This window comes from Suricata suricatta, chromosome 5 (assembly GCF_006229205.1).
Source record: "Suricata suricatta isolate VVHF042 chromosome 5, meerkat_22Aug2017_6uvM2_HiC, whole genome shotgun sequence".
Taxonomy (NCBI): domain Eukaryota; kingdom Metazoa; phylum Chordata; class Mammalia; order Carnivora; family Herpestidae; genus Suricata; species Suricata suricatta.
Window position 1 is genome coordinate 105,369,777 of NC_043704.1, and position 25,236 is coordinate 105,395,012.

The 25,236-nt window shown below is 39.2% G+C and overlaps 1 protein-coding gene across 1 annotated transcript in view; it reads left to right on the top strand.

The window, feature by feature from the left end:
* Window positions 1-246: 246 nt before the first annotated feature.
* Window positions 247-25,236, top strand: part of VEPH1 (ventricular zone expressed PH domain containing 1) — a 225,393-nt gene continuing 200,403 nt past the window's right edge. Inside the window, exons 1-3 of the mRNA XM_029938756.1 lie at window positions 247-389; window positions 4,342-4,635; window positions 24,130-24,345. Coding sequence (XP_029794616.1) covers window positions 4,498-4,635; window positions 24,130-24,345 — 354 coding nt within the window. The 5' untranslated portion in view covers window positions 247-389; window positions 4,342-4,497. The remainder of the gene's footprint in view (window positions 390-4,341; window positions 4,636-24,129; window positions 24,346-25,236) is intronic.

The window sequence follows — 25,236 nt, forward strand, 5'->3', positions numbered from 1 at the left end:
GCCCCATTCTTCCCAGGGAAGGTATAGGTTTTCACGGAACACAGGGAGTTTTGTTTTCTCTGTTAAAAACAACTTTACTTTACTGGAGCAGGCTTTCTGTTTCACCCCAGGAAACAAGAGTATTTCACTCAGAGGCAACTGTGCACTGGGTGAGGTGCAGCCTGTCACCTGACCAGCTCTGGAGCTGCTAGTGGCATCAAGCTGCATTCCTTGAATTCTTCCACCCAGCACTACCGGCATAGGCACCGCAATGAACAACTTCAGGTTCACTGAGCTGAGTGGATTCCACTCGCTGTGCCCTTGGAGTCCGCTGCCCGAATCTCCCGCCCAGTCTCAAAACATGTAGCTGAGTAACAGCAAACTGCCTGCCTTTGAGGAGTAGCACGCAGGTAAAGCCAGTTGGTGGGGACAGCTGGGACTCCCTGAAATGTGTCACGCGTGGTGCATAATCATGTTTTTGTGTGGTGTCTGCTTCTCCTTATAGAAACTTGACTGATCAGCCAGTATCTGCTTAAAAATATATGTGATAAATAATGAGAAAGCGGGCTCTAGATTAGGGTTCTTTAAGGATTAAGGAAAGAAATTATGAGAGCAAAAGCTGGGAGCAAGAAGGAATTTTAAGAGCCAGTTTTTGTAATTCACAAAGTACGAGATTTGGAGGCTGACCTATTTGATGTGAATCATGGCTATGTGTAACCTTTGGCATGATACCTCACCAGTCCTGTTTCCTCTTTGGTAATAATATCTACCCGCAGGGATGGTGGGAGAACTGAGCAGAAAGTATCTGGTAAAGAGCTTGGTGCTTAGAAAGCATCTGAGATGTACACATATGTGTATTTGTGTACAGATGTGTGTGCTTGTGTGTGTCTGGTGGGCACATGTGTATACGTGCATATAGCTCATAGGACTATGGCGTTCACAAGGGTAGGGAATTTCTCAGAGGAGGAGGTTGAATTTGATCTGTCTCTGACCTTCTCTGCTAATGCAGAGAAATCAGCAGGAGAAGCCAGACACATGAGCAAAACAATGGCCAGAGCTGCTGAAAAATAAATTACATGCCTTGCTGATCCTTATCCAGGAAGGGGGAGGTATAGTATACCATGTGGGGTGCTCTTTAAATGAAGACTGATGGAAGCAAGGCAGTTCAATAGTTATTACACGTGGTCATGTATGCAATTGACAGGGCTTTGTTCTGGGAGACCAACTGCCTTCAGTTCTGACTCTGCAACTTATTACTCCCTGGGTGTTCCTGGGCTGGTTGCTTTCCTCTCTAAACATCAGTTTCTCATCACATGGAATCGTCGTCGTGAGAGTTAAGTGACTCAGTACTTGGGAAGCACTCATAGTAGTGCCTGCCACATGGTAAACACCTGCTAACCATTAGCTGTTGGTGTCATTATTTGACAAAGGGCCCTTTCATGTGTTATTAGCTTTGATCTTAAAAACTACCTGGTGAAATAGACTAGGTATGCATTACCTCCATTGTGCAGATGAAGAAACTGAGGCTCAGAGAAGGGAAAAGTATGAACCAAAGGTCCAAAAACCATTGAATGACCAGGCTAGATCTTGAATCTCAGTCTGCAGATAAGTGACTGACTTTGTATGTACTCGGCACACATACATTGAATGAAATCTATCCTGTGCCTAGCCCAAACACCATTTCCTTTACAGTCATTCCTCATCAGCTGCCCCTAGGAGAGATCTCTCTCTTCCTTATACTTACCCAAACTTCTTTGTAGTATACCAGAGACTTTTCCCTGGGTTGTCCTTGTATTGTAGAATGTTTGGTGTAAGTTTCACCTTCCCCTAACCCACCTTTAAATGTGTAAAAGTTCTCATGGAATGTGGTGTTTTGCACATGATGGACACTCAAGAGTGATAGCATGAATGTAGGACTTCATACCAGGTATCACTGTGAGTATGGAGAGTAAAGAAGGAGCCCAGGGGTGCCTGGGTGGCTCAATGGGTTGAGCATGAGACTCTTGTTTTCAGGTCAGGTCATGGCCTCACAGGTCGTGGATTTGAGCCCTGGTTCAGGGTCTGGGCTGATCACGCAGAGCCTGCTTGGAATTCTCTTTCTCTGCCTCTGTCTCTGCCCCTCCCCCACTTGCTCTCTCTCTCAAAATAAATAAAGAAAAAAGGAGACCAGAAAAAGCCTGGGGTCTTCCTCTCCACCAGCATGTGTTTCTCCTCCTTCTCAGCACTCCAGCTGCCATATGCCTGGGACAGCTGAATGTGCCCCAGGAATAGCCAGATTTGACCAGGAAGGTGACTGGTCAAGGTGAAATCATATCCAGGGTCCACCCAATATCTTATATTCCTGAATATTATTTCACTGAGACCCTGTCACTGTAAATGTCTGAGGCCAGGGAGTGAATGTGTTCGGGGGGAAATTCTGTCCTAAGTGCAACACGCTGTCCTAATTTTTCCTGTAGCTATTGTAATTCACCTATCACCTTTGCCAGGGTGCAGACTACCTTATAGGACTCTGCTCTCTCTCTACCCCATGGAACTCTCCCCTCATCCCCAGCTCTCCTGCTTTTCTCTTCTTTAAGCTTCTGTTCCTTGTGACTCTCCTGCTGTCTGGTTGGCCTAAATCCCAGGCCATAGAAGGGCAAGGATGCAGGGTCAGTGTAGTGGGAAAGAGAAATTCATCTTCACGCTTTATGACCCTACCCATATCTTCATCCTGAAATGTTAATGATGCTCTGAGGGCCTGTACTTATAACAGTAGTCTCACATGGAGCCTTACATGGAATCAGCATATGACAGTGGTTATGAACTTGGAGGCTCGCACTGGAATCTTTGGATCCAAATCCTAACTGTCCAGTTTATTAGCTGTGTCGTTTGGGCAAGTTATTTAATGCCTTGGTTCTGCACCAGTAAAATGGGATGAAATATTCTTATATAGTTATTATGATGGTTAAATGAGTTAATGTTTACACAGCATCTAGAACAGTGCCTGGTGCACAGACAAGTGTGTGTAAGTATTGGGTGTCATCTTTCTGAAGCTGGTAGATAGCACAAAAGTCACATGTGGGCAGTGCTACCCTTGACACCCCTTCAATGGCCTACAAACTGCACTGATACAGCTTATTTAACTGGGTACCTGATGAAGGATATGGCTTGCCTTTGGAGACCATATTGCATGGAGAGTGCAGGTCTTTAAACTTAAAAATTGCCCACACAGTGAGCACTCAGGAGGAGGTTAAAGATCACTGAGGGAGCAGCAGACTCCCCTCTCCCTTTCACACTCGTTCTGGGGAACACATTCCGAATGAAATGTTGGGCACAGTTGCCTATTGCTTATATTCTTATATGAAATAAATCACCCTCAGCTCTCGCTCTCCGAACACGGGTCTGCATTTTTAAGTTACACGAGATGATTCCACTTCACTGTAACCCATGGGGGAAGCCCGCTGGCCTGAAGTCAGGAGAACATCACTGCTACAGTTACTATGGAGCCTTTGGGAAGTCATTAAATAAATGATTGCTAAGGTCTCTATCAGTGCAAATGGCCCAGAAGGGAGCTGATGAGAAAAATCAGATATTTAATTTGTACCATTGCACTTCTCTCTGTGGACTGTTAATTGAGTGGGACTTTGTTATTTCAGCTGTGGGAATAGAGGGAAGATTGCCTCATCCCAAAGCCCTTCCTCTTTATTCTGCATTGCAATGCTATAATTTCAAGTTGGGTGTTCAAGTTCAAATTCATACTCCCATTCAGCAGAGATCTACCTAGTCTCATCCACCTACACAGAATCCTTTATTCCGTTGTTACTTTTTAGAGAGTGTATGTGAATAAGTACTGATCACCTTCTGGACTTAGGGTTGGGGAGAGTTTCTCTTGTCAGTGTAGGAAAGAAACCCAGCCAAGAAAGCAAGCACTGGTTTCCATGTCCAGAAAAAAAGAGAGAGCCAGGCAGGGGTTCCAAAAGATGTTTTCTGTGTTTCCTCTTTCCTTTCATTGCCCTTTTCTGTTTGGTTTCCATGGGAATCTGTTTGGGGGACATCTGACAGGGTTGGATGTACCAGTTGCTTGTCCACTTGTTTCCTTGTGGCATAGAGAGGAGAAGGATATAGAATGGAGAAAAAGAAATGTGAGGTTTAAGCAGCTTTTAAATGTTCGTGTTAAATTCAAGAGAAACACACATTTTTTAACAGGATCTTTTGGGTGGGGTGTGGGGGGAATAATAAGGAAAGAGCTCATTTGAGGATTATCAAGCCAGGATCTGTTACTCTATACACACCCCAAACTTTCTTCCCCTTCTCTGTTGAGCACCAAGTTTAATCCATGCCATTCTATGAACAGCAATATTGTATCGTTTGTTTCCTTTCCAGAGAGTGTCAAAGACCTCAACTTCTGGAGAAAAATGACCTTTCAAGGAATACAAAGTATATACTTCCTGCTGCATGTTTCTGTCTTACTAACCTGTGATCACTGAAACACATGGCTGCTGGGCTTAAGAAAGTCAATTGATTATCAAACTTCTCATCATGCATCAACTGTTCAGACTGGTTTTAGGACAAAAAGATCTTTCACGTGCCGGGGACCTCTTCTCCTTAGATGACTCTGAGATTGAAGACAGCCTGACAGAAGCTCTGGAACAAATTAAAATAATTAGCTCATCTTCAGTAAGTAAACTGGTTTTTAAACTAGACACCCGAAATGACTTATTCTAGAGCCAAATGATTGTACATATCCTGTGGGAAAGGAACTTTGCAGGGGAAAGAGGAAAGACCACTTCATACTGGTTCCTTTTAACTCTGCTCTGTGGTTCAGTTTGGTGTCTAAGAAATAACAGCAGGGCAGTCTTGACTTGGGAGCGGTTAGGCTGCCTTTTGCCCATTCCCGGAGAGCAGAACTGTGGAAATTGCAGACCAGAGTGGAATTATCACAAAAGCTTATCTAAGGGCAGTTTCTCTATCCTTGAACTGACATGGAGAAGAGAGGGAGCAAATCCCGGGAAAAGAGACCTGCCAGGCTGTACAACAGCATCAGTAAACAAAGCAGGGTGTGTGGAGGAGGCTGAATAATGAAAGAGGCAGGATGACACCTCCTGCCACATAGGTAATATGAGACAAGGACAGGGATCACTCTGTTGCCAGAAGTGACAGTTGCCCAGGGCTTGATAATACTGATTCTGTGTATTTCTACATAATCTCCATTTAAAAAAAAACAACTTTCTTTTTTACTCTTTTTCCTACAAACCCTCCCGCATTTAATTAAACTCACCCATAATTAGCCCCCATTGTGATCGGACAAATTTATAATCTCCTCCACTCTCCCATTCCTTTGCTTCACCTCAATGTCAAGACTATATATTCTGAAAGCACTTCCCAAAGAGGGTGGATGTGGAGGGCCCAGTGTGGTTTGATGTTGCCCTTCTTGGTTGTACATGGACCCTTCATGAGATTAGTCCCATTTCAAAGGCCAAGTCTAACAAGCATCTCTTGTGTCTCCAGCTCCACAGCATTTGCTAATACTTGGCACAAATAGCCTCCAGGCAGAGAGGAAAGAGACAGGACTTGAGCCATAAAATACTGAATTACCAAATGTATACACATTTCAGAGATCACAGCTTTCTTCCACGTTTTAATGAAGAGATGTTTAAAAGGTAGAGCAGCAACCAGTGCGGCTTCCTCCTCAAGACTGTCAGCAGGCTCACTTATTGGCTGCCAGGAACATACTAAATCCCCCCTGTGGCCAATGAAGTCATTGCCCAACACTCTTTTCTCGCTAATGTCTTTGACAGCAATTATGTGCCCACGTTTTTGGTTTTTTTTTTCCCAGAACATTAATCAACTTAGTCTGACTCAAAACACAAAGTATTCCTGGTACATTTCCACTTTCCGGGCAGGGTTTGTGTGCTATTTCCAGCAGCCCCTTCCTCAACACTCCTGCAGAAATGAATTGGCCGAATATGCCACTTATTTTCATCTAATCTAATAGGAATACACACACACACACACACACACACACACACACACACACATATATATATATATATATATATTCCCCTGAAGCCTGTTTCCACTAGAGGTCACTACTGTCAGTGATTTCTTTTGTTTCCTTCATCAGTTGATTATTTTTAACAGATATCAAATTCAGAATTTAAGGACTGGTGAGTTCTGTTATGTGTCCCCACCTTTAACCGTTAAGGTAAGCAGGTCCTTGTCATCAGGGCATCGTCTGTCCCCTCAGATCAGCATCCCACCAGGCAGGTCTGGAGGGCCAGTCATTCCTGGTTCTTTACCTACTAACTTGTATCACATCTCACTTCTTCCACTGTTCTATCTATAACCGTGGCATGAGCAGATGGGTGGCAGAATAAAAAGAATTAGTTTTCAGAGGGATTATGCAGATAGATCCATTTTTTCTGTTTGCTACTCAGTCCTAGTTATACACATGTCTCTGTGGAATTCCTTCTCCCTTTCCATTCCTTTAAAAGCCAGTTCAAGTTTTATTATTCCTGAAATGACTTCTCGTGGTTCTAGTTATTAGTGATTACTTATCTCTAAAAATACATAGTTGCCCCTTTGCATTATAATTAATATACTATGTTCTCATAGAAAATCATCTATTCACATAACCTCCTGTAGTGCACCCTCTACATCCAGGTCTATGTTTTCAGCCTTGGCATCTCTCTCTAAGACTCAAGCCTGAACTAGTTGATATCCATTATCTCAAATTCAATCTATCTAAATTAGAAGTTATCATCTTTCTTCCAACTGTTCTATCACTTCCTTAGATCTCCAGGTTTGCAACCTGGAGTCACTCTTGACCTTTTACTCTCCCTCTCTCCTTCTCTGTTAGTTCTGTGGACACTACCTGAGAAATACCTCTTCACTTGCTTTTCCTTCTCCCTTTCCTGCTGCTATCATCCTGGCTCAGGCCTTCAAAATAATTGATCTTGCCTTTGGTCTTACTGTTCTCTAGTTCAATGTACTAGAAGTTTCCCAATTAAACTTCCTAACAAGATTTTATTGCCATGTCTCCCATTGTTTAAAACCTTTCCATGATGCCCCAATGCCCATGACATTCAATGGCCATTGCCAGTGATTAGTCCACCAAACCACCATGTCTACTCAGTGGCTCACTTCCCTGTTAGCTGCATCCCATCTTTCCCTTGTTATGACTTTCCTAATGACCCTGGATCTCAGTAATCAATTCTACTTCCCAACTCCTCTTTACAAACAAAGAACTGGAAGAGATATACTAAATCATCTTTGCTGACTTCTTTCTAGCAAAGAAATCCCTTCTCTGGGATTCCTGACAAATAGGTGGCTTCTCCTTCTGTTTTTGCACTGATGAGAACATAGTAAGTTTCTGACATTTGCCTTTGGCAAATTTCCCCCTTTTTATTGCATGGAGCCTCGATGAAGCCTTCAGTCAATTTTCTACCTTGCCCTTGCCAGGAGAGCAGAGAAGAAAGGAATGGAGACACTTGACTCAAGCTTTCCCCATAGTTCTAGGAAAGAAATCACCAGAGGGTGATTTGTCATGATGATGGTGCTCCAAAGAGACTGTCCTTTGCTGTAGTTATCTACACTCTATCTGTTGCTTATGCTACAAAGTGATTGCTGTTCCACTGTCAGAATTAAAATTTTTTAGTGTGTTCCTCCTTTTGGCCAGGTGAAATCTTGACAACTCAGGAAACAACAGACATTGGCGAGGATGTGGAGAAAGGGGAACACTTCTGCACTGTTGATGTGAATGCAAACTGGTGTGGCCACTCTGAAGAATAGTATGGAAGCTCTTCAAAAAATTAAAAATAGAGCTACCCTACGACCCAGCAATTGTACTACTAGGTATTTACCCAAAGGATACAGAAATGCCGATTCAAAGGAGTGTGTTTATAGCAGCTCTTTGTATTTTCTATACATTGTTCTTTGGTCAGTTCGTGGCCCCAACAATCAAAAGAGTGTAACTCTGTTCCTACAAGACCTTTGAATATATGAAGATAGGTATCAGGGCTCACCAGTAGCCTCTCTCTTCTCAGCTCAATATCCTTAGTGTCCTAGTGTCCTTAGGTTTTTCCATGACAAAGAAGGAGCCTATGGCAGAGAAAGGTCATACTACCTCACATTTCCAGGTTTAGGTCTGGAAACTCAAATTTGTCAGTACATGACAAATGCTATCCATATGCAAGACTCAGAAGTATAAATTAGAGTGTTGACTGATTGATTTGCAAAGAAAATTATAATTCCTGTCAGTTAGAATTCTTGTGTGCCCCATGCTGTCCTTACTAAGTGTATTTAGCCCGTCTTTCTCTAGATAACGAATATTTCTACTGATTAGATTTCTTCCTCCTCTATTAGGATCACATGCCTGCCCTACTGCTCTATGTTTAACTCACTTATAGTCACTCATGTACTGCTCATATATTGGTTAGTCCAGTAGCTGGTCAATCCCACTCATGCAGGTAGATTCCCCCCCACTAGTTAATTTTCAAAGGGCAATCTTGTTCCAAATTCTTGGAGGCATCTTATTGTAGCTCCCAAGTACTGCCTACAATCTCAACATTCTGGCTTCTTTCCCTTGGTGCCTTCCTAATTTATTATAATTTTTCATTGCCCAGCACTTAAACTTAGAAAAGTTGCTGATACTAGTCATATACTCTGCGTCTAAAATTTCTTTTCTACAGTTGACCACATTTATGTTGTGATATACCAGAACCCTGAGGCTGAATCAAGACTTGTAATTAGGTAATTTGAAAACCATTGGATGTGTATGTGTCACCATTACAACAATATTCTTTAGGCCTTCATTCCAGGATATTCATACCTTCAAAAAATTATGATTCTGTCCAATATATTGGTTATTCCTGTCTTTTTGGAATCTGAAATTTGGCCAGCAGGTCTTCAATGCTATTCCTAACGTCACTCACAAAATAATTGAACCTTACTAGATTTCATTCTATAGTCCATGCTCTCTTTTCCACTGGTTAGTCCAAAACACTGCTGGGAAATATGTTGTCCTTATGCTTTGCTTTGAAAGTTCATCTTCTCAAAATTCTCTCCAGGTCCTCAAATATACCTTTAAGTTTTGTCTTTTCATTTCAATTCCTTTCTGGACTACTTTCACCTAATAATCGTTTCTTCTACTACCTTGTCTCGCCTCCCAGACTACTCACTGCGATCCACTCATCTTCTTTTGCCACTCCCCACCCTCCCTTATCCACCACGTTCCCTTTGCCTAATCCATCAACCCCCCTTCCAGCTCTCTTTAACTTTTTTTCAAACCAATAAAAAATGTTAGACATATACAAATTGCCCAATTTTAAGAATTAGGTAAAATTGAAATCACCTGTATGTTTCTCTGTACTTCAGACCTCCTCCCTTTTCTCCCAAAGTAACCAATATCCTGATTATGGTATTTATCCATGAATGTTTTTATTTCTTTGCTATATATGCATGACTCAGAAATTATTTATAGCATGCTAGTCTATGTTTCCAAACTTTATGTAAATAGTATCATAAGACTCAATATAATGTGTCTGAGGTTTATCTGTGTTGGTGCAGGTAGTCCCAATTCATCTGGTTTTGGAGGGATAGAGCGTTCCCCTACTGATTATTACCCAATTTGGTTACCCATTCTTCTTTTGATGGAAATTTACTACTTAAACAGAGTTATAGTGAACATTCTTATAATCAGTGTTTTTGCCAAATGTGCTAATATTTCTAGTGAAGACAACTAGGAATGAAACTTGGCTTTGGGGTTTTATAGACTTTCAGTTTTCTGATATACCACCAAATTGCTCTGCACCGTGGTTGCACCAACCTACACTCCCGTCAGCCATGCTTGAGATGCTCCGTGGCTTTATATCCTCAGCAAAACTTGCTTTTATCAGATTGTTACAGTTTCTGTCAATTTAGATGAACTGTATCTGACTGTTATTTACATTTGTGCTCCCCTCATTACTGGGAAGGGCAATAGATCATTTTTTGGTGTTTATTTCGCTATATGTCATTTGGGTTTCAGTAAAGTATCTATTTAGGGTTTAGGGTGTTTTTGTTTCTTTCTTTCCATTTTTCTATTGAGGTTTTAAGGAAGTCTTTTCTTACTAACTGAAGGATTTTTGGGATATTCTTGTACAAGCCCTGTCACTCATGCATGTTGCACATCTATTCTTAATGTAGCTTGCCTTATACCTTTCACTGTAACAGCCCTGATATCTGGTAGGATGAGTATCCCCAAACTTGTTTAGAATTGTTTTTGTTTGTTTTTGTTCTTTAATGACTTTAATGAATGATTCTGTCAGTATCTTCATAGGAATTTTATTATGACTATAGATTTATTTGAAGAAAATTAACGTTTTTATGTTACTGTCTTCTTAACTGTAGAGATTGTTTTCCATTTTCTTAGATCTTCTTTAGTATCTTTCCATAAAGTTTTATGATTTTTTTCTCAAAGATCTCAAGAGTAAGTCTTTTTAAAACTTTATAAGTATTTTAGGTTTTTTGCTGAGATTATAAAAATGACATCCTTTAAAACTTCTTTTCCAACTATTTTTTTTCAGGTGATTATAACAGAAATGACACTTGTGTCATGATCATATATCCAGGAAACTTAACTCTTAATATTAATCTTAATATCTTTTCTATAAATTTTTTCCATTTATTCAACAAATACTTATTAGGCACTTACTATATGCCAGACACACTACCAGGTGCTGAGAATATAAGAGTCAGCAAAATAGACAAAGAAATCTCTGCCAGCATCCATTTTAATTGGATGAGACAGAAAAATAAACAAAATAAATAAGGAAAGTATTCAGTGCATTAAAAGAGGAACAGTAGGTGCTATATAGAAAAACAGAGCAGAGATTGAGGACAGGGGATTAGAGGCATGAAACTTTAAACAAGCAGACAAAGTGGCCATATTGAGAAGCTGGCTTGCCGCAAAACTTGAAGGCGATGAGGAAGCAATACTTGTGGAAACCTGGAAGAACACATTTCAAACAGAAGAGGCATCGAATACCAAGTTCTTGAGGTTGAGGGCAGCCTAAAGTTTTTGAGGAATATCAAGGAAGCCAGTGTGGTTGTAGCAGAGAAAGCAAGGCAGGAAGGTCATAGAAGGGAAGTGGAAGCTAGATCAGGTCAGAAGGGAAGTGGAGGCTAGATCAGGCAGGGCCTTGGACAGCCATTGGAGGTCTGATCAGAGAAGTAATATGATCTGATTTTCCTTTTCCTGCTTTGAGAGGAGTCTGTGATGAAGCAAAAGGGTAATCAGGGAGGGCGATTAAAAGACTATTGTAGTAATCCAGATAAGAAGCAGCAGAGGGCTGCCTGGGTGGCTCAGTCTGTTATGCGCCCAACTTCAGCTCAGGTCATGATTTCACCGTGTATGGGTTCAAGCCCCGCACCAGGCTCTGTGCCTGGAGCCTGCTTCGAATTCTGTGTCTCCTTCTCTGGCCCTCCCCTACTTGCTCTCTCTCTCTTTTTCTTTCTCAAAAATAAATATTAAAAATTTTTAATTAAAAAATTAGAGACTTTGGTCATCAGGGAGTAATGGAGGTAGTGAGAACTATTCAGGCTCTGGATATATTTTAAAGGTAGAACCAACAGGATTTGTTGATGTAGGTGTGGTATGGAGGGAAAGAGAGAGGGATTAAAGATTCTTGGTCTGAAAAGCAACAGTGATGAGGTGAGCGGTAGAAAGGAAACTGGGGTGCTGCTATAATCACGGAGGGTGAGCTGCCAGCTGTCTCAGCGGAGATGCCATGGACATAGTTGCATATTGAGTCTGGAGTTAAGGAGATAGGTCTGGGTGGGACATGATCATTTTGGAACTCATTGGCTTTGAGACTGAATGAAATCACTGAGAGAGTGAAGATTCACAGAAAATAATCCCAAAGACTAAGCCCAGCCTCAGAGGTTGAGGAGATAATAAAGGACCAGTGAAGCCAACTGAGAGAAAGGGCCAGTGATGGAGAAAGAAGGAGCATGATGTCCCGAAGGCCAAGTGGAGAAATGATCAAGGACAGAGCAAGGTCAATGCTGCAAGTAACAGGTGAGAGGAGGACTGAGAATGACTGTTATTCAGGGCCATGAATGTCACAGTGACAATGACAAAAGCAGCATCGTTGGACAGGTGGGGGTGAGAGCTGAGTCGAAGTTAGTTTAAGACAGAATGGGAGAAGATTTGAAGAAAACGAGCAGTGATGTCTCTGGGCATTTTCCTTTGAAGAAGAGTGGAGAAATGGGGTGGTAATTAGAAAGAGTTAGGGAGTCAAGAAAGAATTTTTTAAGATGAGAGAGGTACTTTCTTTGGAATTTTTTAATGCATACAATCATTATCTTAAAATAATAGCTTTGTTTCTTCCTTTTCAACCCTTATCCTTTCTATTTGCATTCTCTGTCTCATAGTCCTGTCTAGTTCACAAAAGCAATGTTAAGTAGAATGGGGTTAGCAGGTACCCTGTTTTCATTCTTTAAAGGAAGTTTCTGACTTTACAACATAATTATAATGTTTGTTCCAGGTTTTTATTAGTACCCATAATCAGATTAAGGAGGTTTCCTTTTCTTCTTTTTATTTGTTAATGTTTATTTCTTTTTGAGAGAGAGAGAGAAAGAGAAGAGTGTGAGCCAGGGAAGGCAAGAGAAAGAGGGAGACGCAGAATCTGAAGCAGGCTCCAGGCTCTGAGATGTCAGCAGATGCAGGGCTGGAACCCATAAGCTGTGAGATCATGAACTGAGCCAAAGTTGGACGCTTAATCGACTGAACCACCCAGGCGCTCCATCATTAATTCCTTTTTTAACATTCGCTGTTTTCCTCTTTGTTCTTTTTCTAATTGTATTCTATTAACCTTTTCTAATCCCTTCAGTTGTACAATTAGCTTATTGGAATTTTTCTACTTTCTTATTTTCTAATACAAGTATTTAAGACCCTAAATTTCTTGCTAAGTAGCCTTTAGTGTCATCTCATAAGTTTTTGAAATACAATATTTTCATTATGAATTCTCAAATACTTCCTTATTTTGGTTGTGATTTCCTCTTTGAACTCATAAGTGACTTAGAAGTTTGTACTTTAATTTCCCAAAGAATTTTTGGAATCTTTTTGTAGCTGCATTGTAGTTGGAGAACATGAATGGCATGACACCAATCGCTTATGAGTGGTTGAGACCTGCTGTGTAGCACAGCTTATGCCTAACCTGCGGGACGGACAACAGCTGACATTTATGTAGCACTCACTGTGTTCTAGGAATTGTTCTAAGAGCTTCTCACTTGGTAATATGTTTAGTCCTTTCAGGAAACTTTTGAGATAAGTGTACTAGTATTATCTCCATTTTATAGCTAAGGAGACTGGAGTACAGAGAGGTTAATAATTGAACTTGTTCAAGATTATACAGCTAGTTAATTACAGAGACAAAAATCAAGCTCAGAGAGTTTGGATTCAGAGACTGTTTTTAGTCACCACACTAGCTGCCTCTTTAGATGTTTCGTTTGTGCTCCAGAGGAATGTGTATTCTTATTAGTGAGTATAAGATATGAAATAAGTTTATTTTGATTGTATTGTTGAAGTTTTCTATTTCTTCAATGAATTTGTGTTTGCTTGGATAGTCAATTACTAAGAGACGTGTTTTAAAATTTCCCGCTATAATTTTGGACTTGTCAATTTCTCCTCGTGATTTTGTTAAGATTGCTTTATAAATATGGGAGCTTTTCTAAAATTGAAGTGTAATTAACATATGATGTCATATTAGGTTCAGTGTACAACATAGATTCAACAATTCTACACATTACTCAGTGTTCCCCATAAAAAGTGGAGTCACCATCTGATACCATACACAAAGTTATTACAGTATTATTAACTATATTCTCTATGTTGCACTTTTCATCTCCATGGCATTAATTTTAATGGAAACGTGTACCTCTTAATCCCCTTTATTTTACCCGTCTTCTCACCCAGCCCCTCTCTGGCAACCACCAGTTAGTTCTCAGTATTTAAAACCCTGGTTTGTTTTTGTTTGTTTGTTTCTTTGTTTATTGTTTGTTTAGTTTTTTTAGATTCTACACATAAGTGAAATCATATGGTATTTGTCTTTTTCTGTATGGCTTATTTCACTTAGCATTATACTCTCCAGGTCCATCCATGTTGTAAATGGCAAGATCTCATTCGTTTTATGGCTGAATAATACTCCACTGTGTATGTGTGTGTGTGTGTGTGTGTGTATGTATGTATATGTATATACACACACACACACACACATATATATATATATATAGAGAGAGAGAGAGAGAGCACATTTTCTTTTTATTACGTATTACAAGTTTAGAATTATTATGTACTCCTTAGAGAACTCTTCCTCTTATTATTACATATTATACAACTTTATTCTGATAAGTTTTGCCTATTTTCTTTGGAGTGGTTGCCTATTTTCCCTTTCCCTGTCTTTTTACTTTTTACCTTCCCATGTCCTTATGACTTAAATATAATTTGTAAACATCATGTAGATATTTTAAATAATCCAAATTGAAAATTTGTCTTTTACTGATACATTTAATCAATTTGTATTTATCATGATAAATTACATATTTGGATATCTTTCTCCATTTTTATTTTGAGTTATATTTCCTGATATTCTAAATTTCTCTTTATCTTCTTTTCTGCACTTAAAAAATTTTTTAAGTTTATCTATTCATTTCAAGAAAGACAGGGAGAGCAAATGAGGAAAGGGCAGAGAGAGAGTGAGAGAGAGAGGATCCCAAGAAGAATCTGCACTGTTAGCACAGAGCTCGATGCAGGGCTCAAACTCACAAAATGCAAGACTACGACCTGAGCCAAAACCAAGAGTTGGGCACTTAACTGACTGAGCCACACAGGCACATCACATTTTTTTAATTGAATGAATTTTTATCCTTTGATTTTCCACCTCTATTGACTCCATTTGAAAGTTACATATTCTATGCCTGTTCTTTTAGTAGGTACCTTTACAATGTTGGCAAACATATTTGCTATATTTTATCAATTCTGAGACATTTTTCACACATTTATAACTCTGAAACAAGAATATATTTTATAATTGACTGTAATCTTACAATCACTGTTGGCCAGGTATGAGGCATAATAAAGTTTCCGTTGTCTAGTTGTGCATAAATATGCCACAGCTTTCACAATGTTAACATTCCAACTGAATTGGGTGCATTATTGTTAATACCAATCATTGTTGGGTTAAATATCCACTTAAAATGTTCCCAAACTTCCTAGACTATAATGTGGTACTGAAACAGGCACTTATCGGGTATTTGGGAAGGCATGGAAGAGAGCACTAGGGTACATATTTTATATTTGTGAACAAAACAGTCATCATTACAAGGATGATAGGAATTCCACATTTTCTTACAAAATAAAAACTGAGAGCTTTATGGAACCTAAAAAAGAATATACTCTTTTGTTACTGAGATATTGGTAAAATATTCTCTATTCACCACAAGTAATACAGATAAACGCAGGAGAAACAGACAATTCTCTGGGAAGAGATGAGCAAAACTCCAAAGAAATAAGAGGCTAGTGCCATCGATTTATGTCTTACCTAGAATTCTCTTTAAGACATGATATAACTCACAGTTTAATTGGCAGTCTTCTCTCTTCCTTCAAATGGAAGATCTTATCATTGATACCATCTTACATTTGATGGATTACAGTGATGTCTAAAGTTATTCAATAGTTCTCTTCTCCTATTATCATAAGGACCTTGGAATACTTTCATGCCCCTCTTATATATTAGTGGTAAGCAACACTTTTTATTTCACCTTGTTTAATATCTTTGAAACTTAATTCTTTAAAAGTACTGATTTCAAAAAATAATCAGCCACTGTTTGGTTCAAGAACCTACGATTTCCCCATTTTTTCTTATCCTTCTTTCTTTTCCCCATTGTCTTCCTCCCTTTTTTCTTCTGAATCTGTTTCCACTTTCAGAAGTATCATGCCAGAAGTTTCTTCAGCCAGGCTCTATTAGTGATAAACTCTCCCAATGTTTATCTTTTCTGAAAAAGTCCGTCCTTGTTTTGCCTTTAACTTTGAATGGTGGTTACCTGGGTGTGGTTTTTTTAGCTGGACAGTATTTTTATTTGTCAGTTATTCCTACTATTGCTGTTATAAGATCTGCTGTTTGTTTGTCATTCTTTATACCTAATCTACTTTTTCTATGCTGTTTTTGTGATGTTCTATGGTTTCACACTATTTATGTGTCAAGATGTGATTTTACTTGTATATCCCTACTCAATCTTCATTGTGTTTTGTGAGTTTGAAGCTCATGCTTTTTGTCAATTTTGGAAGTTTAAAAAATATTATATCAAATATTGTCTTTTCCATCTAATTTTGCCTTCTGAAAATGGTATTTATTCATTCATTTATGCATTCCACAAGTAATTTTTGAGTACCTACTATCTGCTAGGTATTGGGGATATAATAAGAAGCAGACAAAAATCACTGCCCTCACATTCTTCATATTCTGTTTTAGCCCCCATGCCTTTTGAACTTTTGTAGTTTCCATCTCTGCATGATACATTATGTTTTGATTTTCTCAGCTCTATATTCCAATCCACTGAGTCTTTTTTTCAACTGTATCTTATCTACTATTTCATTCGTTTAGTTTTTCATTTCTAGAAGTTTCATTTATTTCTTTTCAATATCTTTCTGTTCCTTTTTAAAGAAATGCAGTCTTTGTTCATAACAAGAGTTTTCCTTGAAACATTGAGTCATTCTGAACATCTAATTGCATAATTTGAGATCAATAATTGCATTATCTGATTTTTGACTATCCAAGTTTTACATGTGGATATGTACTCATATTGACTTAGTTCCTTGAATGTTTTATAAGTTTGGGTTTTTAAATTCAGTTTAACTTGAATTTTATGTGTGAATGTGCTGGATGGCGTTAGTTGAACGGTTCACCCCTCAACGTAGTTTTATGTTTGCTTCTGCTGGGAACCCCAGTGATACTATGAGCTCTGGGGTCATTGTTGGTGCTGTTGGTGTTGTTAGTGTCTTTACCTTGGAGATTCTTATAATGATAGAATAAATGAGGTGTGTATATATGTGTGCTCTTAAAAGTATAAAGAATGATGATCACTATGGATGCCATGTAGACTGTAACAATAAGAGAAGAGTAAGTATGTGGTCCTTCGGTGCATTTTAAATAGGTGTGAAATGAATATATAAACAAATTGTAACACAGAAGGAAATATTTGTAACTCACTGTGTATTATAACATTTCTTTGTACTTAGACACTGTTGTAAATCCTTTCCCTACATTAACTAATTTAATCTGCACACTAGTAGTAGGAGATAGATATTAATAATATCCCAGTTTTAAGGATTAGGCAACTGAGGGACAGAGAGATAAGTGATTGCCCAAGATTGCAGAGCTGACAAGAGCAGAATATAGCTTTGAGCACAGGCAGTCTGACTCAGGAATCCATGCTTTTAACGGCTATGCTATGCCATCTCTGAAGGAAGGGAAGGAGAAATGATCCTCAAGATGTCTTCCTTCTTCTCTTCCAACTTCTACTCCTATGTCATTTCCACCATTGAGTACTTTATTTCATATGGTCCACATTTCCTTTTGCCAGTGGGCCATCTCCTGAAGACTGTTTATAGCATAAAGAGGTGTGACCAAATGGCTTATGAGTGTTGACATGGAGCTGTGGTGTCTGTGGCTGAGTGAGAATGGCCCATCCTGGTGACTAGACTTGGGGCAGGACAATGTGTGGATTTTTCCTTGTCCTACCCTTATAATTTGACCTCCCCACCACCGTAGGATAAGTTACTTTAAAATTAACGACAACCAGGTTACTGTGAGACTGAACCTTTAAACCCAGTTTGATGGGTTTGATATTAAATAGATCTGATTCTTAGAAGTTATTCATTTTAATAGGCAAGGGTACTGACCCAATGTTAAGCTCAAACATAAACACAACATATATTTCATAAGAACAGGGTGTTTCCTGGAATGTGAGTGAGGAAAACCCTAATTGCAAAGCTAATTTCACACCAAAAAGCTTTAAACTATTCAATAACATCATTTAAACAATTTAAAAAAAATCTCTTTTGTCTTTTGAATATTTCTTGAATGGAGCAGTTAACAGCTTTTCAGGTTTTTACCTTTTTTTGGAGGAAATCTTTTTGGAGAATGTTTTGCTTCATCTCATATGTAGGAATTTGTAAAAAAATTTCAAGTTGAAAAATAGCTTTTCTTTTTTGTAAAGTGTCATGTCATAGGAAATTCTTAGGTGCAAGAGATTCATACTAATATCAATGTTCATAACTGATGCCCCTATGCCTAATATATTAATATGTTCAATAAAATTATGACCAGTGGGCAGTGATTTATCTTTATGGACAGTTGCTTAACTTTTCAAGTTAGAAATCTTAGAATCAATGCCTTTTGTTAAACAATCTTGCTAACACCGTAGTCTCTCCTGTATACTCCAGCTTCATTCCAAAGCACAGCTTTCAGAATTCCTCAACAATTCAGTATTCTTTAAAGCAGGAAAATGGAACCTTGGTGTTCATGATCCAAGACACATATGTTTGTCATGTACTTTTATTGAGTTGCAACTTCTGCTTTTATTGGCTTATTTCATCCAAATGGAAATCTCTTTGCTATTTTTTGTTAAACTATTATTTAGCCAAGGTTTGCTATGTTTCCCGGCGCCATCTATATAAACCCTGTTGTAATTTGGTTCCCAGAAAACAGATTCCAAAGTGGCTGTTCCAAGGGAGGAAAAAAAAACCCTGGGTGAAGCCATTCCCTCTGACAAGGAAGTTTCTGCAGGCAGATTTGGCTCTGAACTGGAAGCTGGGAAAATGAATACCTTTGTGCCAAGGGGATATATGGGCAGCATACTATAGTATCAACCCAGTCTACCCTTCTCACCTTTCAGATCCACGTGCTTTATTCACTCCATCTGGAAACAGCTTCTCTGAGATACTTTTCCTGACAAAATTTACAAGAAGGTTAGTGAGAGGATCTATCTACCATCGCGGTTGCTATCAAGGCTGCAACTGGTACTGATATTCTCTGTGGTAGGCTGAATAATGGCCCCCAAACGATGTCCCCCTGTGAATTTTATCTTACATAGAAAAAGGGATTTTTCAGATATAATGTAGTTAAGGATCTTGAGATGGGGAGATTATTCCATATTATTTGGGTGGGCTCAATATAATTATAAGGGAGTAAGAAGGTCAAAGGCCTTCTTTGATGAAGGAGGCGGGCTGGTCAAAGCAGAGGTTGGAGTGATACACTTTGAAGATGGAGGGTCATAGAGGTCATGAGTCAAGGAATACAGAAAGCCTCTAGAATCTAGAAATGATGCAGAAATGGATTCTCTCCTCAGAGCCTCCAGAGGAACCAGCTTTGCTGGCACATTGACTTTTGCCCAGCAAGACTAATTTTCAGCTTTTGGCCTCTGAAACTGTAAGCAAATACATTTATCGACACAAATTCTTGAGCCACCAAATGTGTGATAATATGTTATAACCGCAACAGGAAAGCTAATACAGTTTCCCTCCTCTATCACCTATTCTATTCCCTGTGTCTTCAGCTAGCACCTCTGCTGAATTAAGTTGCTTCCTCATATGCTTTCTGAGTCCCTGGTGTCTATCCTTCTCAGACTGAGATGGCCCCCATGTCCATTTACCACCAAAATTGGGCAGGGGAGCACCTAGAGATGCCCTCGTTATATATTAGCAGCCCCGTATCCTCCTAACGATATGGTCAATCACCCTTACCAGGATGGTGACTCTTTTCTTTTTGTTGCTGATCTCTTGACCCAGGAGCTTGAAGTGACTGAGTTCTCAGGCTCATGTGTTCTACCCATAGGGATTCAACACCATGTAATAGTTTCTGTTTTAGTATGTATATTGCCTCTTAGACAATAGTTCCTCAACCTCATAAGATAATAGGCTAAGTTGCTCCTTTGGAAACCTGTTCCATTGATCTATTAGTCCAGCAGGTCTCAGGGCAGGGGAAGGAGAGGTTATCATATATGATAGGACTAATGAATCCATGACCATGTGTCCACCACTCTATCTCCTTTGCTATAAAGTGGTTCTCTAGCCTGATGCAAAGTTAAGTAGGATCCTGTTTCAACACACCAAAATACTCTGTGATCCTTCAAGTAGAAGTTCAGGCTTAGGCCCTATGGGAAGGAAAGTCAAACTCAAACCTGGATTACATGTAAAGTCCACTCAATATAATTGATGTCCTTTCCAAGATGGAAAATGTCTTACGTAGATAACTTACACCAAATGATTGATTGCTATCCTTGAGGGATAGCGCCATTCTGGGGGCTGAGCATTAATCTTCATCACTAATTTATAATTCCCAAAATTCCATATTTAGGTAATGGCAATAATAACAAGATCACATTGGTGAATGGGAGTTTATGGTGTTGGGTAATGCATAGCTTTTATTCTTCACACCAAGATTATTCCATTTGTTCACCTGTTGGATCACATTGGGGTGGCTATGACAAAGACTTGGCTGATGTTGTTTGGAATATAGACTTCCTTCTATCTATGGCATTGGTTCTCTGTTCTATCTACCTTCATGTATATATTCTCTTTATTACATAAAATGCTCTTGATTACATATGACGCCACTTGATAGTTGAAGATAAAGCCATTATAAGTAACTGCCACTTACAAGGGCAATTGTGGCCAAAAATAGTGATTTAACCCAAGAGTATTCTCTGTTATTTTTCACCCTGAGAATGCTTTTGACTTTCCTTGCTGCAGCAGGGATTTTTTTGGAAAAGTTAGAATCATTTTTTGCTCATTCATATCCTGTGTTTTCTCTCTGACTTGGCTTCATAAAAACATGTTTACTGCATAGCAGGATTCTGCTTTGGCATACATAATTATTCTGCTGCATTAAAATAAAGAATACAGTCATCAACAAAGGAGAGATATAGAAAATATACTAAAAGAGCCCACCAGCCAAGTGGTGTTCATTCTAGGAATGTGGGGATGGATTAATAAATGGACGTTTCATACTATATGTTAACATACACATAAGTTGACTAAGAAAAAGTGCTTGGTTATCTCCATAGGTGCTAATAAGATAGTTTAAAAAAATTAAAATAAATGCATAAACTTTGAAAATAGGAAGAAAGTGATGCATCCTGTTTTTAAAATATTTACAGTATTTTCTTGCTTTTGACCATAAAATTTTAAATAAAAAAAATCAGGAACCAACACCACAAACTAAACCAGTATTTTTGCTTTTATTACTTTTGTGTGAAATAGCTTAGGAAATTCTAGTCAACCCAATAAGCCATAGAATACATTAAAGATTAAGATCCAATACAGAGATGTTTTTGAAAAATCCAAAAGATTGATCTGAAAAAACTATCATAATTAAGAAGAATTGAGCTAAACAGCTGGGTACAAAATAAATACAAAAGAGCTGCAGGTTGACTTATTCAGCAATAACTAATTAAAAATTCTAAGGAGGAAATAATACAGATTTTGTTAACAGCCACAACAGAGACATAAAATACACTAGAACATATCTTTAAAATTTTGTGAAGTATGGGGCGCCTGGGTGGCTCAGTCGGTTGAGCGTCCGACTTCGGCTCAGGTCATGATCTCTCACTGTGTGGGTTCAAGCCCCACGTCGGGCTCTGTGCTGCCCGCTCAGAGCCTGGAGTCTGCTTCTGATTCTGTGTATCCCTCTCTCTCTGCCCCTCCCCTGCTCATGATCTGTCTCTCTCTGTCTCTCAAAGATAAATAAATGTTTTAAAATTTTTTTTTAATTTTGTAGAGTTTTTATAAACAAATTGGCAAAATTATTATTGTTAAATAATTAAAACATGGGATAAGCAAAAAATTCTGAAATATAAACTGATGTCTATAAAACAATTACTAGGAAAAGAATTATTCAATACATGGTGATGGGAACATTAGATTCACTGTTTAGTGTAAAATGTACATCTTCTATAAATAGATTTAAGAGCTAACTGAATGGTTAACAGATTAATTTCTAAAACAGCAAATGTTAAGTGTTTTAAGTTTTATTTTTTTTAAGTTTATTTATTCTGAGAGAGAGAGAGAGAGAGAGAGAGAGCGCACGCACACAAGTGGGGAAGGGGCAGAGAGAGAGAATCCCAAGCAGGCTCCACACCACCAGTGCAGAACCTGACGTGGGGTTTGAACTCATGAACAGTGAGATCATGACTTGATCCAAAGTTGGACACTTAATTGACTGAGCCACCAAAGTGCTCCAAGTTTTTATTTTTTATCTAGAAAAAATATAGGAGAATTTTTTATTAAACCTTTGAATAAGGAAAGTTTGAAGTTAAAAAACAAAGCCATTAAAGGAATCACAGGAAAGAAAGGAGTAAGTAAGTATAGGTGGATATTTGCATGTGCTTGGAATGCCTTTGCCAAACGCGGGAGACCCTGTGAGTACTGTTTTCCCCAGGGCTGAAACCAGGGTGAGAGGGAGATTAACTTTTCACTGTAAACCTTCCTTTATATCTTTTGGATTGTTTTGTACTATGCCTTGTATTGCTTTAAAAAAAAAAAACCCTCTAATTTCCAACTTAGGAAAGGAATAACAATGAAATCCTGAAAGTTTGACAGTTTTGGCTACTTATAAACTTACTGTGTCAATAGATAGGAGCAAAGAAACTAAAAATAATGAAACACGGAGACATAGTCACAACCAATATGCCAAATTTTGACTTAATATCCTTGGTAGAAATGATCTCAAAGAAGGGCCCCCAAACTGAAGTCTTCTAAGGGAAAATTGACATAGGATACAGTGGCCAATTCCCAAAGGAAGAAATACAAATGACCAATACATATGTGAAAATACTCCACCTCACTTCTGATCAAGGAAATTCCAAGTAAAACAGCGGTGAGAGATCTGTTTTTCACTGATCAAATTAGCAAAGATGAACAACACACTGTTCTTGCAAAGGCGCGATGGGGAAAGCATGCTTTTGCCCCGCTGATGGGAATATACATCAGTAACACCCTCCTGGAAAAGAGTTTGGCAGTATGTATCATGAGCCCCAAACATTCTCCTGTCTTTTGTGTCAGAAAGTTCCACTCCGGGAGAATCTAGGCCATAAATAACCTAAGTATGGGGAGGGCTTCATGCATAAGACGTTTACTGCAGCTTTAGATACAATAGCTAAACTGGATTATTCAAGCCGCAGCTTGCAGTAGAAAGAAAAGCCTCATCACTTACCATCTCTAACAGCCTATGATGGTGTAAGGATCAAATTGCTTCACTGCTCGATTATGTTTTCATTTTTGTCAGTCCACCAGGCAGTGGCAGACCAATTTTCCAAATTAAAGTGATGGGCCTATTTTTCACATTTAGATGTTTTAGAGGGTCATATTACCTCTCAATAAATATGATTAGATATTTGAGGGAGAATTAAATAGCTGAATGAAGGGAAATTTGCTTGGGGAAAGCTGACATGGATTTGGTAGTTATTTGAACCAAAGACAGAGAGCTGAATTGATGTGTTCTGCTGTGTAGAGAAAGAGAAAGTTTATGTGGGAAAATTAGAGGGTGATTTGAAACATTTCACAAAAATTACTGAAATGTCAGAGTAAAAAAGTCAACCCTGACCTGTAATGGGCTTAGAAGCTGAAACAGCCTTGGGTGCCTGGTTGGTTCAGTCAGTTAGGCAACTGGGCTCTTGGTTTCAGCTCAGGTCATGATCTCACAGTTTCATGAGTTTGAGCCCCACACTGGGCTCTGCGCCGAGTGTGGAGTCTGCTTGGGATTCTCTCTCCCTCTCTGCCTGTCTCTGTTTCTCTCAAAACAAATAAGCTTAAAAAAAAAGAAACTGAAACAGCCTGAGGATTAAACCCACTTGGCAGGTGAATAATGAAGCTGCTTTGAACTCTCCCAGCTCGCTGGCTGTGTGTCTGTGAGAGCAGGAACCCGCTCCATTTTAGCACATTTGCATATCACCTTGTCCACAAGATTCTCATCTCCAAGGAAGAAGGCCCTCCTTGTATCGTAGCTTTACAACCTCCCATCAGCACACAGTACGGCACACCCACTTGCTAAATGAATAAGTTGGTATTTTATCGGTCCTTTGAAAGAGAACGTTCCAGAGTGTTATTTAACATGAAGGTTTTCTTTCAACTAGGATTACCAAACCAATAACAATGACCAGGCAGTGGTTGAAATCTGTATCACGCGAATCACAACAGCCATCAGAGAGACAGAGTCCATTGAAAAGCATGCCAAGGCCCTTGTGGGGCTCTGGGACTCCTGCCTGGAACACAACCTGAGACCCTCTGGGAAAGATGAAGACACTCCGCATGCAAAAATTGCTTCTGATATCATGAGTTGCATTTTACAGGTATGTCAGTGTTCCGCATCACGCTATTTGATACTGGCTTCGCAACTGAGGTGAACACGCGGTATCTCTGAACCAAGAGCTAATGTTTCTCTAGCCTTGAGATACTGTAAGAAGATACCACAACCCAGCAATAGCTGAACCCAGCAAGGTTCTAGACACCCTCTACTGTCTGTAAGACATGCTGTGGGAAATTCAAAGTAATACCACAGCAGGCTCCAATCTATTAAGATAGATAAGACATGTGCATATAGAAACCTAACATTAATATATGCCGAGATCTAAATGACCAATACTGGAAAATTCAGGGGAAAAGAGACCTCTTTCATCCCAAGGAGAACAGAGAGGGGTGGAACTGTTCTCTGACCTGAGGGGCAATGAGCTTGTAATATGTGGAGAGAAGTGACTAAATCATTTTTAAGAGTGCTTCTACATGTATTGTGAATTTTCCATGATAATAATATTTGCCTATTCTAACTGTGCCGGGTTGGCTCAATAGGTAGAGCATACAACTCTTTTTTTTTCCCCATAATATTTTATTGTCAAATTGTTTTCCATACAACACCCAGTGCTCTTCCCCTTAAGTGCCCTCCACCATCACCACCACCTCTTTTCCCCCCTCCCCCTTCCCCTTCAACCTTCAGTTCATTCTCAGCATTCAATAGTCTCTCAAGTTTTGCATCCCTCTCTCTCCCCAACTCTCTCTCCCTCCATCGCTCCCCCTGGTTCTCCATTAAGTCTCTCTTGTTTTCCTGCTAGACCTATGAGTGCAAACATATGGTTTCTGTCCTTCTCTGCCTGGCTTACTTCACTCAGCATGACACCCTCAAGGTCCATCCACTTTCCTACAAATGGCCATATGTCATTCCCTCTCATTGCCATGTAATACTCCAT